Genomic DNA, 14,898 nt, shown 5'->3' with positions numbered 1-14,898 from the left:
AACTGAGCTAAATTCCAAAATAATTAAAGGAAATGCACTCTTGTCACACGGTGATAGACCACCTCAAAGGATCACTCAGATATTGTATTAGGACAATCAGCTTCACCGCCTGTGCTTTCTATTCTATGTTCTCAGTCGTTAATCTTTTTGAGTGCAATGGCTCTTATAGTTTAATTTTAAATTGTATGATCTTGAATGACATTATTACTTATCTTAATGTATCTGTACTTGTTAGGGAATAATTTGCTTACGTATTCAACCTTCGACCCAGTCCATCGTTTTCTCTCTTTACTGTCTCTTTTCCCGTGGCATAGTTCTACGGCCTTGGGTATTGCTGCTATCTCTCTTTAGGAGGGGCAGCTTGGGCGCATTGTTGTTGCCAGTCTATGACAGAGCACAAGCCGCCATGAGGTAGTTTACTGTTCAGGGACGTAGGTTCCCTGGCGCACATTCTTTCCTATGGACGAGAGCTCTAGTTAGATTCAGGGTCCATAATGCTTTAGTCTCACTGATAAAGAATGTGGATTATTACACTCCGAACTAGTTAAAACCTCGAGCTGCAGAAGAGTTCTTCAGAATTGGTTTAGCAACCGCTGTGTCACCTCGTGGCACACCACCTGTCTTGTCAATTCTTCGGCCGTAACTCAAAATAAACCGTCAGTGTTTGCCAGCAAAGCTCCAGCTCTCCTCGTGTCTCTCTGAGTCGTTTCCAATTGCTTCAGAAGTTTCCCCCACAGTACTTATAGTACAGTTCATGCTCTGCTGCAATACCTGCATATACCCTCTTGCGATGAATATATGTTTACCTTATCTTAATTACTCTATCTGTAACTGTGCTACTTTATGCCTACGGTCAGCAATACAGAACAACACTTGTTCTAACTTTAGATTAATTGGAGTAGATTAATTACCAAGTATATTTATGTTCCTGGGGACATGTAAAGCAAATACAAAAAATTTACTATATGAATAAAGTACTGTTCTTTCAAACAATTATATTTAAAAAAGAGATTTTGCAACATTATTTTAACCTCAGTAACACATGCACACAAAATAGACAGCAGAGAGGTCATTGTATTTTAACCATTATACCGTCTGCAAAGACTGACAGACAGGGAATAGAGGGGACATGTGGTGTAGTGTCCTCAGTGGAGGATATTGATATGGGCGACATGGGCAGTCGCCCAGGCCGGCTGCCCAGGGCGGCACAAGCGCAATGAAAAAAAAAAGTTTTATCTGCAATATGAACGTAATTTCATATAGTGTATTGTTGTTGGTGTTGGTAGAAGGGGGTGCGGGTGCGCAGCCGCCCTGACAGCAGACAGCTGGATGGAAGGTCTCACACTCAAAGAAGGGTGGGGGTGATCTCAGGTCCCCTCACTATTGGGGGGAGAGAGGAGGGGGCGGCGGGTAAACTATCTCTATCAAATAATCACTTTCGATGTTTATAAAGTTAGTAAAAATAATCTCACGCCTCGAAATGCCACCAAATTCATTCATACAATATAAATAGTTTTGCAGATATATATTTTTCCTGGCCTGGGTTGTATGAAACAATAAATAATTATTTAAAAACTGACTATGGCAACTTGGTATAGTCTTGACATGTAGTTGACAGTGTTACGCTATGCATTGATTCTCGGGTCAAAAATGAATACCTACGGTGATGGAGAAAAAAAAGGCACAAGGCATCAGGTGCCCAGTTTAGAAAGAAAAGGAAAGAAGAGAAACGCTCAAAAGATAAAGGTATGTAGTATGCACCTGTAACATCTCATTTATTTAGTTGGGCTTTATTAAGCTTTTCATTAAATGATGCCGGTAACCTTAACTCCATTGCTGTTTGTTAGCTGCCTGTGTTTCGTCGTCAGTTCAGCAACTTACATTGGAATCATTTCAAACAGTCTTACTTCAGAACGATAATGTGTAGCCCTGCAATAATTTTTTTATAAACAACCACTATAACCGTTAACAGTCAACTTAATTTAGCAAACACCTCAAAGGTAATTGTACTGAAAAGTCCTTTGTGTAATTTGGGAGGTGCACCGCCCAGGGCACCATATCAGCTAGAACCGCCACTGAGTGTCCTTACAATATTCTACAACATCGTTTGGTATGTGTAACTGGGTATACATCTCATCTCGGTTTTATATTTGATACACAGTGATGGGGTAGACAAAGTATTATGAACATCTTTTCTAATGCTGTTGAAAAAAGCCTTGCAATTAGTGCTACCACTGCGAAGCTTCTCACGGACAGTCAACTAAATAAAATATGAGCTTCACAAAGGCAGAATTTATTGCAAAGTAGGTGTACCGGGCGGTATTACATCACAGGGGCGTACATGATAGGAACTACTTCCCGAACATTGTATACATGATACATTTTCTATGAAAGACATATTTACAGTGAGATCATAGAGATAAGATAAAAAGCATGTAAAAGTTGGCTATGACAACAATAAAGAGAAGAAGGCGGCGGTGAGGGTCAGTCTTGTATCAGGCAGAGGAATACACTGCTCCTGGCTCCCTGTCCTCTCTCTCTTCCTCATCCATTTTGCGTCCATGTTTCCGGAAGTATTTGTAGCGCTGGACGTACAGCTTCACGAGGTTGCTGACTTTGACAGGGTTGATTTCCCCAGTGCGGCTGTGACAAATCTGAGAAATTGACACAGTGCCTGTTTTATATCAAAGTAATTGGTTTATATTTTGTTGATGTTGTTTCATTGTAGGAATATGTAGTAATAGTGCTTTTGTTTTTAATAGTGATGGGCAACGATCTAAATGTTTCATCACGAGTTATCACATAATCTTCTACGATCAATGTGTTATGCGCAAAATTCAATAATAAATTCAAAAGTGGTGTATTGCTCACTTTTATTTTAAAAGTACTGCCATATGAACAAAAGCACAATAACATTTGGTTTGCAAACACTTTAAACAATAGGGTGCTTTTTAACAGCAGTATCCCCTTTACACAGTAGCAGTTCAAATATTTATTGTAAATCTCAACTTAGACATTAATTAATGTAATCAAATATAAAACCAGAGCTATTTGCCACTGCCAGGGCTTTAACGTGTTATAGAAGTTCCCCTCAGAGTCCAAAGATAAGAGAACTCAACTTTGCAGTGGTTCCAAATAACTCTGGTTCTATCAACTCTTAAGCAGTCTTAAGCCCGCCCCAAATGCTCTCATTGGTTGAGACGTGTTAATAATAGTAGGGGAGGCTGTGGCTCAGTGGGATAGTACGCTGAACTTTGAATCAGGGGATAGCAAGTTTGAGTCCCACTGCAGTCAGCATGTCGTTGTGTCCCTGGGCAAGACACTTCACCCCAAATTGCTCACAGTACTGAATGTATGTAAGCGTCTAACAAGTGACATGTAATGTAATATTAATTAAAAAAATGGTTAATGCCTGTGTTTGGTGTTATTTAATGAATGCGATATTAACGCGTTAAAAACTAAGGCTGGGCAAGTTAAGCATTACTTAAAACTTCATTTAGTAACATAACCCTATTCGAACAACATTAAGCAACACATGCATTGAGGCACTCATTGAAGTGTTCTGCTGCACTTTGTGTCGCTCAGTGTGTGTGTGTGTGTGTGTGTTGGGCTGACCTTATGCACTGCTTTCCTGAGGATGTCTTTGTAATCGTCCTTGTTGATGTCTTTGCGCTGATAGTAAGGTTTGATGGCCAGCTTCACTTCCTCCACTGCCCGCTCCTGGGTATGCAGCTTCTTCAGGTACTGGGCAATTTGGGCAAACGACATGTTCAATTCATTATATTAGAATACAACAATTTCAAATGTTGCTTTAACAAACACAAAAACAAGTGCTATTTAGGATCAAAACAAGTAACAGGCATCAAACTAAGGAAGTTGCACTTAAATCCAAGTCCGACCAAAAATCGCTTCACTTGGCATTTATTTGAATTAGACATTAGTGTAAATGGTCATATTTACCACATGAATTCTTAAGCTACGGCCCAAAATGTGGTTGGTGAGGTCACAGTGATCTTGATCCTTGATCACTAAAATCTAATCAGTTCGTTCTTCAGTCCAAGTGGAAGATTGTGGCAATTTTCAAACCGATCCCTAATACTGATATATTGGGTTTATATTTTATTATATATAATACAAATAATTACAAGTTTGTTTCAGTGCGAAAGCTTTGTTTCCTTCACACTCATGTCGACAGGTATGAAACATTGGATTCTGTGTTGCTGTTGTGATCTTAAACAAACTTTGTCTACTTTATTGATCTTAGGTGCCTTTTACTTACAATGACTAAATCAGTCAAATACTTGAATGTGACAATAGCTGCAGCTACACTTTCTGTAATGCATTTATGTTCAAAGAGGTATGATTCTTTTTGAAGTTATGCAAGTTAAGTAACAAGATAACATATAAGAGTGAAATCACTTTAGCTGATCAAGCTGAACAATGTAGAGTGGAACATATGACATAATGGGAAGCAAAGCGTCCTGATCAACGTTACCTTATCAGGGTCTTTACTCTCAAGGTCCCAGCCAGTGTCTCCAAAGCTCCCAGTGAGGCCAGACAGCCCCCCATGCATGATGGAGGGCGGGGTCTGTGCACACCCACCACCCATGGAGGGGTGAAGGAGAAGGGGGGGAGTTTTGGAGCTGTGGAGGATGAACTGGGCTGGACTCGGACCAGAATGGGGGGGTAGAGAGGGAGGAGGGGGGATCTGTGAGGATGAGGCTGAGGAGGAAGGAGCCAGCTGCTGGGCCTGGCTCTGATTGGCCTGCGAGAGGATCTGCATGACAAACATGAGAAAAAGCAATGGCTCAGTGGACCTGCTTTCCCTCCCAGTACATTTCTATACAAATATTTAGGCTGTCTTTTTCTGTAACTGTCCAGAAAGAGAGAGAGAGAGTCTGGTATATTAACGGCCGTCAAAGTATAATTCGCGAGCCATTTAGGTTTAATTTTTTTTAATCCGTCCGCGAGCGCCACGGCATCTGCGATCCCTCGCTCTACCCCTCGCTATCGCATAAAGGGTCTGCTTTATGCGATCCGCACAGTAACCCTGCTGCGAGGCTTAATGAGCGTGCTCACTAGCGTACCTCCCCCCCCCGTTCATAAAGTCAAGTACCCCTCAAAAGGTCCGGTTTATTTCATTTTAAGGATGCGCACCAAGCAACATCTCCAGGTGCTCCTTTGAGAACCAGGGCAAAAAAGTGATGTGCACCCCTGACTATATAGACAAAAGTATTGGGACACTCCTCTGAATCATTGAATGTAGATGTTTCGTTCAGTCCCATGGCCACAGGTGTATAAAATCAAGCACCTAGCCATGCAGCCTGCCTTTACAAACATTTGTGAAAGAATGGGTGGTTCTAAAGAGCTCACTGAATTAGAACGTGGTACTGTGATAGGATGCTACCGCTGAACAAGTCAGTGTGTGGCATTTCTTCTCTCCTAGATATTCCACGATCAACTGTAAGTGGTAATATTGGGGGGGGGGGGGGGTTACTCTGGAGCGTTGGAAATGTGTTCTGTGGAGTGACCAATCACGCTTCTCTATCTGTTCTTTGATGGACGAGTCTGGGTTTGGTGAATGCCAGGAGAACGTTACCTGCCGGACTGCATTGTGCCAACTGTAACGTTTGGTGGAGGAGGGATAATGCTATGGGCTGTTTGTCTGGGCTTGGCCTAGGCCCCTTAGTTCCAGTGAAGCGGAGTCTTAATGCTTCATCTTACCAAGTCATTTTGGACAATTCTATGCTTCCAACTTTGTGGAAACAGTTTGGGGAAGGCTGGAACACAAAGCAAGGTTCATAAAGGCCTGGTTGGATGAGTTTGGTGTGGAAGAACTTGACTGGCCGCACAGAGCCCTGACCCCCACCCCATTGAACACCTTTGGGATGAACTAGAACGGAGAGCCAGCTCTCATCAGTGTCTGACCTCACCTCACAAATGCTCTTCTGGATGAATGAGCAAAAACTCCCACAGACAATCTTAGAAAGCCTTCCCAGAAGAGTGGAAGCTGTTGTAGCTGCAAAGGGGGACCAACTTCATATTAATGCCTAAGAATTTGGAATTGGATGTGTCAAAAGCTCCTGTAGGTGTAATGTGTAGATGGCCCAATACTTTTGTCTTTATAGTGTATATTCGGTAAATAATAATAATAAATTACATTTATATAGTGCTTTTCCTGGTGCTCAAAGCTTAAATGAAGACATTGCCATGCGAGTTCACAGTGGATCTACATACTCCTGTAGAGTCCTGCCGCTGGAGCCTTCTGCACCCCCACTAAACTATTTCCATTACTAATATAAGGTACATCGCATATGGATAACAATAAACAGACTCTTTAAGTCTAAAAGACTGAAAATACTCAAATAGAATAAAGAAATGTAACTTGTGTATTAAGGCGAGTTAATTCCACCTTGGCTTATATGCAAATGTGAATGTCAATTACTTTTGTAAATGTATTATTCCATTTAGCTGAATGCTGGTGAACTCTGGTATAACACATCAATCCCCCTTCACGTAGGTAGGGGACCAATTCTGGATTCAAACTAGAAACATTTTCTCTGAAAGACACAAGTTTGCATCCCTGAAAACTGCCCAGCTAAAATGTTAATGATAGTCAAATGTTTTATTGGATTATGAATCATGTTGAAGTGTGTTGGCTATTGTCTTGCGCTGTAGTTGTTCCAGGTCGTCTCACATTTCAGTGCTTTATTTGCCTTTGATTTTCTTTAACACTGGAAAACAGGTCAATTAAAGACATGTTTTTAAAGCCCTTAAGGTTCCTTTTAATAAGATAAAACCAACAAAATCAAAAGAAGACAGAGGAGAATGCCGGCTTGGGACAGAGAGACTGTCACTGACCCACTGACCGTCACTGACCGTCACTGACCCACTGACCGTCACTGACCCACTGACCGTCACTGACCCAGTGACCGTCACTGACCGTCACTGACCGTCACTGACCGTCACTGACCCACTGACCGTCACTGACCGTCACTGACCCACTGACCGTCACTGACCGTCACTGACCCACTGACCGTCACTGACCCACTGACCGTCACAGACCCACACTCACCTGGCTTGTTGCTTGAATGAACTCTTGAGCTTTCGCTCTGCTGGCGATATTGGCCTCCTCCATTTTGAAGAGCAGAGCAGTCACTGAAAATTCAGCAAAAGCATATTTACACCTTTGGGGCTATACATTCATGATTCAAATAACATATAAGTCATATTTTGTTGTTGTCTGTTTAAGAATGTATTTGAAAGAACATGAACTGCATGCTGAATTTATTATTGAAGGATCTGTTTTCTACATGCTTTGGAAATAACTTGAAGATACTTGAAATAGGTAAACTACCATGTTTCTTTTGTATTGTTTTCTAAATGAAGCTACACTGGTGTGTGGCTGCAGATCAAAGTGCATTTGATCTTTTACAAATATTAAAGGTTAGAAGACTATTACTCATTTCCTGTCACAGGGTTGACATTTGAAGTTTTAAGCCTCTGAACTCTCTCTTTATATGAACAAGAAATACAATCAAATGAGTGGAGGTTTACTGTACTGCAAGGTGTGCATGTTTCCTAATGACATCTGTGGAGAAAACTCACATGCTAGGACTCCTCCAGTGGTACAGTCTACTCCGGTCTGCAGACTCCAGGGGAGGGCAGGCGATTCTGGAGGGGGGGGGGTGAGGCTTACTAGCAGATGAGGAAGACACAGAGGAGGAGGAGGGGTCTGCCGAGGACAGAGGCAGAGAAATGGAAGTCGGACCACAGCTTGCTGTAGAGGATGAGCAAGGAGGGGAGGCCAGGGGTTTGGGTGTATCATCTAGGGAAAGGGGTTTGACAGTGGGTGTAGACAAGGCAATGCTGACACCTGCTCCCTGGGAGGGGGGCAGGCTTGAAGGACTGGATGCCTGGGGCGTGGGGCTTGTTTGAGATGGACAGTCTTCAGCTAGGAAAGAAAGGTCTGGGGTTTTACAGCTGCTGTCCACAGTCTGAGAGTCTGGGGAAGACTCCCTGGTGTCCCGTAGAGGAGCCATGGAGGGTGGAGGCGTGTGCGGGGGGGAGGAGGAGGGTGGGAGCACACTGGTAGAAGAGGAAGAAGAGGAAGAGGAGGAAGAACATGGTAAAGGGCCAGCTTGGCTAGTATGTGGACTGACTGACTTGCTACCCTCCCCACTGGCTGACTGATCTACAGAGACCCCCCCCCAGCCTTCAGATAGGGCTTTGGTTTGGCTTCCGTCTCCAGCAGTCAACCTTAAAACTCCAGCTTTCTCTCTTGTCTTCTTGGCTAGGCGACGACGGCGCTTAGTTGTCAGAGATGATGAGGGGGAGGAGGCGGAGGAGGAGGTGGATGTGATGGAGCTGGCTTTAGTTTTCTTGGACTTCAGTCCTGAAGGACTGGACAATGAGGATTGTGGTGCAGCAAGGCTGCTGCGCTTCCCCATACTGGCCATATCTTTACTGCGTGATAGGGGCTCCGAGCACGGTTTGAGGAACGGAGACCTGCTCTCATTGTCCCTGCAGAAAACTACTGCAATTGAGCCACCCACCACAGAGCTCCCAGTCCCCCCTCCTGTTCCTCCTGGCCCGATGAGATCCATGCCAAGCTTCCCAGAGCCCACTGAAGCCCCTGTGGTGCTGCTCACACCCTCACGCACTAGCACAGACACTTTTGACTGAAGCTTGCCTTTCCGACTAACGCCACTTTCTTTCTTTGATTTGCCAGAGTGAGACAAATCTTTTCTGCTGCTTTTGTCCCGGTTTTTTGCCTTCACCACCTTCCTGGCTCTCTTTGTTGAGGGCAGGCCAGATGAGGTGGAGGCAGGGCCTGAAGTGACTGTCAGTGAGGAGAGGCATTTACTTTTGGTTTTATTGGAAGAGGAGGATTGAGATTTGGCCATTTTTTTTAATGTATGAGATTTCTTTTTCGGGTGATGTCGTCCAGTCTTGGGGATAGTTTTAGTTTTGGGGCTGGCAATAGTTTGTTCTGGGGGCAGGGCAGCAGGGGGTGTATCCTCCAAATATGGGTAGTCCGAGTCCAAAGCCTCTCCATCCAAAGACAACACATCAATCTCCAATTTATCTGAATAGTGGTCTGACTCGTAGCTCTGATACCTTGGTGGTGAAAGTGATTGTGATTGGCTGTGACAACTTCCCTGCTCCTCCATCTCTCCAGCTGAGTGCCACTTCCTCTTCTTCTTCCTCTTGTGGGGCTTGTCAGAGTCCTGTGTGGGCCGACAGGGAGAGTCCGGGGCCAGTCGTGGGGAGCCAGGTACTGTGGTGGTGGTTGTGGTGGTGGTGACTGTGATGGTTCTCTTGATGGCAAAGAGGTCAGACCCAGTGAGGTCTTGGATAGAGGGCGGAACAACAGGACGACCGTCCAGACGTCGCTCCCTCTCATGCTCTCCGTCTCTCTCTCCGTCCCTCTTCTCCCTGCTTGGTTTAGACCTCTTTGGAACGCCTCGCTCTCTGCTGCTTGAGTGTTGTCTTATTTTTCTTTGTCTGTCTTTACTTTTGGAGTTAGAATCTCTAACTCTCTCATCTCTTCTTTGGCTAGTGGTCTGATTTTGCTCTCTGTCTCGATCCCTGTCTCTCTCTCTTCCTCTTTCTCTCTCTCTGTCTTTATCTTTTTCTCTGTCTATTTCTAGAGATAGGCTTGAAAAGGAGTGTCTGGTGTGCCTCCCCCTTCCTGTAGAGTTGCAGGATCTTGAGAGCTCTGGGCTGCTAAGCGTTTTTTTCTTTCTCTTCCGGCTACTGCTCCTGCTGCTCCTTCTTTGTTTGACCTCCTTCCCGGACTTATGGCCTCTTTCCTTTTCTTTGCTCCTCTCCCGACATCCCTCTTTGTCCTTCCTACTCTTTTTTCTTCTCTCCTCCTTGTCCCCTGCCTTCCTATTCTTGCTTTTCGGTTGGTCGTGGTCCTTGGAAATCTTGGAGGACTTGCTATGGTTCTTGATGCCTTGTTGTACCGGAAGTGTGAGAGGGGGAGTGGAAGATGGAGGATTCGAGGGAGGAGGCAGTGGCTGAGGAGAGATAGGGGAAGGAGAAGGAAAAGATAGATATCTTTCCTTTCGCCTGTTGACCAGCTTCCTCCTAAGATCCTCCACTCCTACCACAGGCTCGTCCTCAGGCTCCATGTCCACGTCCCAGCTGCTCTCTGTGCACACAGACACAAAGCCGTCCCCGTCCAGCATCCGGAGGATGCGCTCTGGCTTTGAGCCAAAAAAGGAGACACTGGGAGAATTAAGTGGGATAATTTCTCCAGTTGTTGGTCTTTTATTGTTTCCATTCCTGTCGGTAGCTCCAACTATCTCCCCCTCCTCTATCTCGGAGTGATCAGACTCAGCACTCTCCCTATGCTCCCCAGCTTTTGCGGTGCTACAGTCCACTCTCCTCCTGAGAGGGAGTCGGGTGGCTGGTCTGGGGCTTTGCAGGTCCGCCAAGGTATAAGTGGAATCTGGAGGTTCTTCCTTTTGCTCTCCTTCCTCATCACCTCTCTCAGCATTTCTCTTCACCCCCCTGACTTTTGTAATTCCATCAGAGTCTGATTCTGGGGAACCAGTGGGGTCAAAGGGGTCATATTTCTCCCCTTCCTCCCCCTTCACCCCCTCAATTTCATTGAAAGGATCATACATGTCCATTTTCTTGCCCTCTTCTTCACAATCAACACCTGGTTGCACTGAAGCGTGAGGCAAGGATTCTACGGAGGTGGTGTTGGGTGTAGTTAAGGAGAGGGACTGCTTTGCTAGAGAGGCAGAAGTGGAGGACACCTTGGCCACTTCTGTCCCTTGGGTCTGTCCTTTTACATGGCTCTGATAACCTAAGTTAATGCAAACAGAGGAGGATGTAGATAAGGGAGAAGACGGATTAGATGAAGGAGATGATGGAGACAAGGATGGCGAGCAGGGAGTAGGGCTCCTGGCAATCTCTTTATCTCCACTCGGGGAAGAGGAAGCAAGGGGCCTTCTTTTGAAGCCTGATGCTGGACTCAAGTCCATGGGCCAGGAAAACTAGTGGGGCAAAAGTCAGACAGCGGGACCCTGCGGTTTGAAGCCCCAACAAGGATACGTCACAGAAATGGAATCCAGGAATAACCTGTAAGACAAACACATGCAGTGCATTTGTGAACACTTCAGGAGTGAGAGAATGACAATGCAGGGATATGAGCAAGCTAATTTGGATCAATTACAATTTGTAAGCAAACAAACAAGGGATTTGAGGTTGGAAAAATGCAACATTCTAATGGCGCATTTCCACTGCAGGGCCTCGCACGGCTTAGTACGGTATAGTTAGGCCTTGGTAGGCCAGGCTCACTTTATGCTGCGTTTCCATTACAGTTTAGTAGCTGGGGTAGTATCTATTAGGGATGCCAGCGATTATTCGATTTTTCGTTACAGTCTTCATAATCGAAAATTATTTTTAAAATTTGATTTGATTTATATATTTTTGTATTATTATTTATGTTTTTCTTTTTTTTCCTGGCTTAGTTTCAACCAAAATATAGACTAATGCTAATAATAGTAATAGTAATAGTATTAATAATTGTAAATGGCCATTGGTCACACCACCAGTTTGTTTTACTGTAAACTTGGAGGAAGCCAGCAGCGCAGGCTGCGCAGAGTGCTGCTGCCTGATGAACAGATCGCCACTGGGCTTTCAACTAAAGACACAGCCACGCAAAAACTGCGGCATGTGTACGGCTCCTTATGGGTACTGCAATTTCTGAAGTGCCGGAGCGGCGTTCTGGTGCTCTCAGTCAGCACTACACCCCTGTCAGACGAGACATATACCACGTGATGACACGTTAGGCTCGTGTTGTGTTCAAGGACCCTGACCGTGGCCAGGAAAAACAGGCACTCGCTTGTTTAATTATTTTGCGGTCTAGATTTCTTTAATTTTTTTCTTTTTTGCGTGTGTTTATAAATTACCTCGAGGGCCGTACCAAATGGTCTTGCTGTCCGTATACGGCCCGGAGGCCGGAGGTTCCCCACCCCTGCTTTAGATGATGCGGAAGGAGCTTCAATGCCATCCCACAATACCTTGCAGCCTCAACATTTAAAGTGATGGACCATGTGGCCTTTAATAACAACTGGTCGTGGTCAACAAACGCATGTAAATGAGGGTGTTTATCAAGCATTTCCCATCTTATGAAATAACTAGCTAAAGCACATTTTACGCATACTGTTGTAAAATGTCTAAATCGACATTTTAGGGGGATTACTGATTTGGGTGGTGTTCCTTAAGCTACGTTTTGTATTCAACATGTTTGAAAGTTGAACAAGTTGTGAATATTTTGCATAAAGTATTTTTTTATTAAAATAGTTACCTGCAATCATTAATTAGAATTCATCGTCATTGTGGACAGAAGAGTGAAGCAATCAAACATTTAATTACACTTTTATTTCAATTATCATGATGGTTAATAAATTACACATTAATTTTGGTAGTTTGAAAAATATCAGGCCAGCCTTGAATTAGTAACTTATACCTGTTTGTCTATGTTTATCATGTTAGCAGAATCAGTCAAATTTGGGACAAAACATTCATGCAAACGTGGTCTAACCAGATTGTACATGGTAGTAAACATAGACTGTGCGTATAAGGTAATAACCATAGCCTGTATATTTAAAGGGGACCTATCATGCAAAATGCACTTTTGTACGTCTTTTATACATGAATATGTGTCCCCGGTGTTCCAGGGAACTCACCAAGTGTCAGAAAACACAACCCTCTCTATTTTCCTCCATACCCAAATCTCTAAAAAAGGGGCTGCAACGGATCTGATAAAAACTGATCCAGATTTGAACACTGTCCTGACGTCAGGACAGTGGCGCTACGGCTATTGGGCCAACTCCACCAATCAGGAGGAGACAGCCACGGCCATTGCCGTTCGAAAGCGCTGGAGACGTTGTAGTATATATGCCAGGCCTGTAGATGGTGCTGTTCTCACAGAATCTGCCCTTGCAAAAACAGAGCTAAAAAATGTCAAATTGAGCAAAATGAGGCATGGCTAAAATGCATGATCTGTTTGGTATTTAAAAAAAAAAAAAGTATAAATATGCCTTATATAGGTATGTTCCTACACTATATTATTCAAATATAGCATGATAGGTCCACTTTAAGCCACATGTGTAAAACTCAAGGCCCGGGGGCCAAATCAGGCCCTTGGTGGATTTAATTTCGGCCCGCAGGATAATTTTTAATTACTATTAGATCTAGCCCGCTGGTATATTGCACGCACACCTTCACTCAATCCTGAGGATTTCCTCAGCTCAGAGCCTGAGCCAAAACATTGATGAACTTGCACCCAAGATGAGATGCCAAGTATCTGGCTTGAACTAGCATCACAGCGCAGCAAACTGAGTTTACATGGATGTTTCCTTCTGCACTTTTTCTCTCACGACAACAGGGCATGTTTGTTTTTTTCTTTGAGGGAAATTGTTTTTTTGAAGCTGTTATTGGCCTGTGGAAAAATGTAATCATAAGAAATGACTCGGGAAAAGCTGCAGATAGAGCCATAAGAAATGAATGCAACTGATTATTTCATGTTTAATGTTGGCAATCATTTAAGCTTTGTTAGTTCCAGGTTTAATAAGTGCAATAAGTTAATTTCAATAAGTTTAGCAATAAACATTGAACCAGTCCGGCCCTCGACTAGTACCGGTTTTTTGGCCCACTGTGTATTTGAGTTTGACACCCCTGATTTAAGCTAATAACCTGTGTATGTATCGATTTTTCTCGTTTAGCAAATTACTTGTATTCCTGCTGTGTACCGTGTACTGCCCTGTGTAGCGTTCACTGCCTCCCTGACCTGTGTATTTTCTAACTCTTTTATTGTAAAATATTACACCTAACATGTTGTGTCCGGGTGAGCTAGTGTTTCATATTTGTAGTTGTCGCTTTGAACGCTGCATTGTTTGGATACAAACTCTATAAAGACGGAGGCATTCAGTTAGCTAGCTAGCTTCACCATTTCTCTTACAGTAGCTCATGCAGGCTTACGGTCGCGAGAGGGTCAGAGACAGTGTGCTGCTGGTTTACCTTTAGTCCTGTAGTCCCGTTATCTGTAGCAGGAGATTAACGCTGCCGTCTTGCATTACATTTGATGAACCGTGATAAGGGGCAAAAACTGCTTTTTTGCCGTTTTAATAGCGCAAAAGCAATCCAGTTTCATCCATCGCCGCCATCTTCCTTCCCCACAAACCGGGGTTGCGGTCCAAAAATCAGCTCCTTCTTCTTCTTCTTCTTCTCTTCGTTTTTGGCGGATTGCAAACAATTTAAAAGGTGCATACCGCCACCTACTGTACATGAGTATGAATAAATATCATACCAACTCTTTAACCTATGATCTAATCAAAAATAAATAAATAAATCAACAAAAAACATGAAATAAATAAAATAAAAATAAAAATCTATATTCTTTCCTGACCTAATGTTAAATTATTTTTCCTACCCCATTTTCACTCAAGAATGTAAACAGTGCCTTTCTGGTAGCTCTTACTCCCTCTCCTTTTGTTCCCAAAACACCAACCACACTCCACTCCCTCTCTGCCTCTAAAACTTTAGCCTTTAGTTTTTCCGCTTTATAGATGTCACAATGTAACAAGATATGTTCTACATCTTCTTTTACTCCACAGTTCCCGCACTTGTCACTGTCACTTTTCCCCATGATATACAGCGTACCATTCAAAGCCGTGTGATTTATTCTGAGTCTAGCGATCGTGATTTCCTCCCTTCTGTTTCTTTCTTTATAAATATGAATTGTAATTGTCTTTTGCACTTGATGATAGTCTTTGCCTTTCTGGTCTTTCTCCCACCTTTTCTGCCAGATCTCCATCCCCTTTTTCTTAATTACTGCTTTTCCTTCTCCTTTACCAAGTTGAACTGGTAATGTGA

General features: G+C 43.6%; 1 protein-coding gene across 1 annotated transcript; it reads right to left on the bottom strand.

Annotated features, from left to right (window-relative positions):
• Window positions 1-1,741: 1,741 nt before the first annotated feature.
• Window positions 1,742-14,219, bottom strand: scaf1 (SR-related CTD-associated factor 1). The gene is given in 7 exon segments (XM_034113625.1): window positions 1,742-2,654; window positions 3,616-3,744; window positions 4,496-4,777; window positions 7,076-7,158; window positions 7,609-7,691; window positions 7,693-11,097; window positions 14,044-14,219. Coding segments are annotated over 6 exon segments (4,044 nt in total). The 5' UTR covers window positions 11,001-11,097; window positions 14,044-14,219; the 3' UTR covers window positions 1,742-2,495.
• Between the last annotated feature and the right edge of the window lie 679 nt (window positions 14,220-14,898).

This window comes from Trematomus bernacchii, unplaced genomic scaffold (assembly GCF_902827165.1).
Source record: "Trematomus bernacchii unplaced genomic scaffold, fTreBer1.1, whole genome shotgun sequence".
In the NCBI taxonomy this organism is placed as follows: Eukaryota; Metazoa; Chordata; class Actinopteri; order Perciformes; family Nototheniidae; genus Trematomus; species Trematomus bernacchii.
The sequence above is the reverse complement of the archived record's forward strand: the minus strand, read 5'-3'. Positions and strand labels throughout refer to the sequence as shown.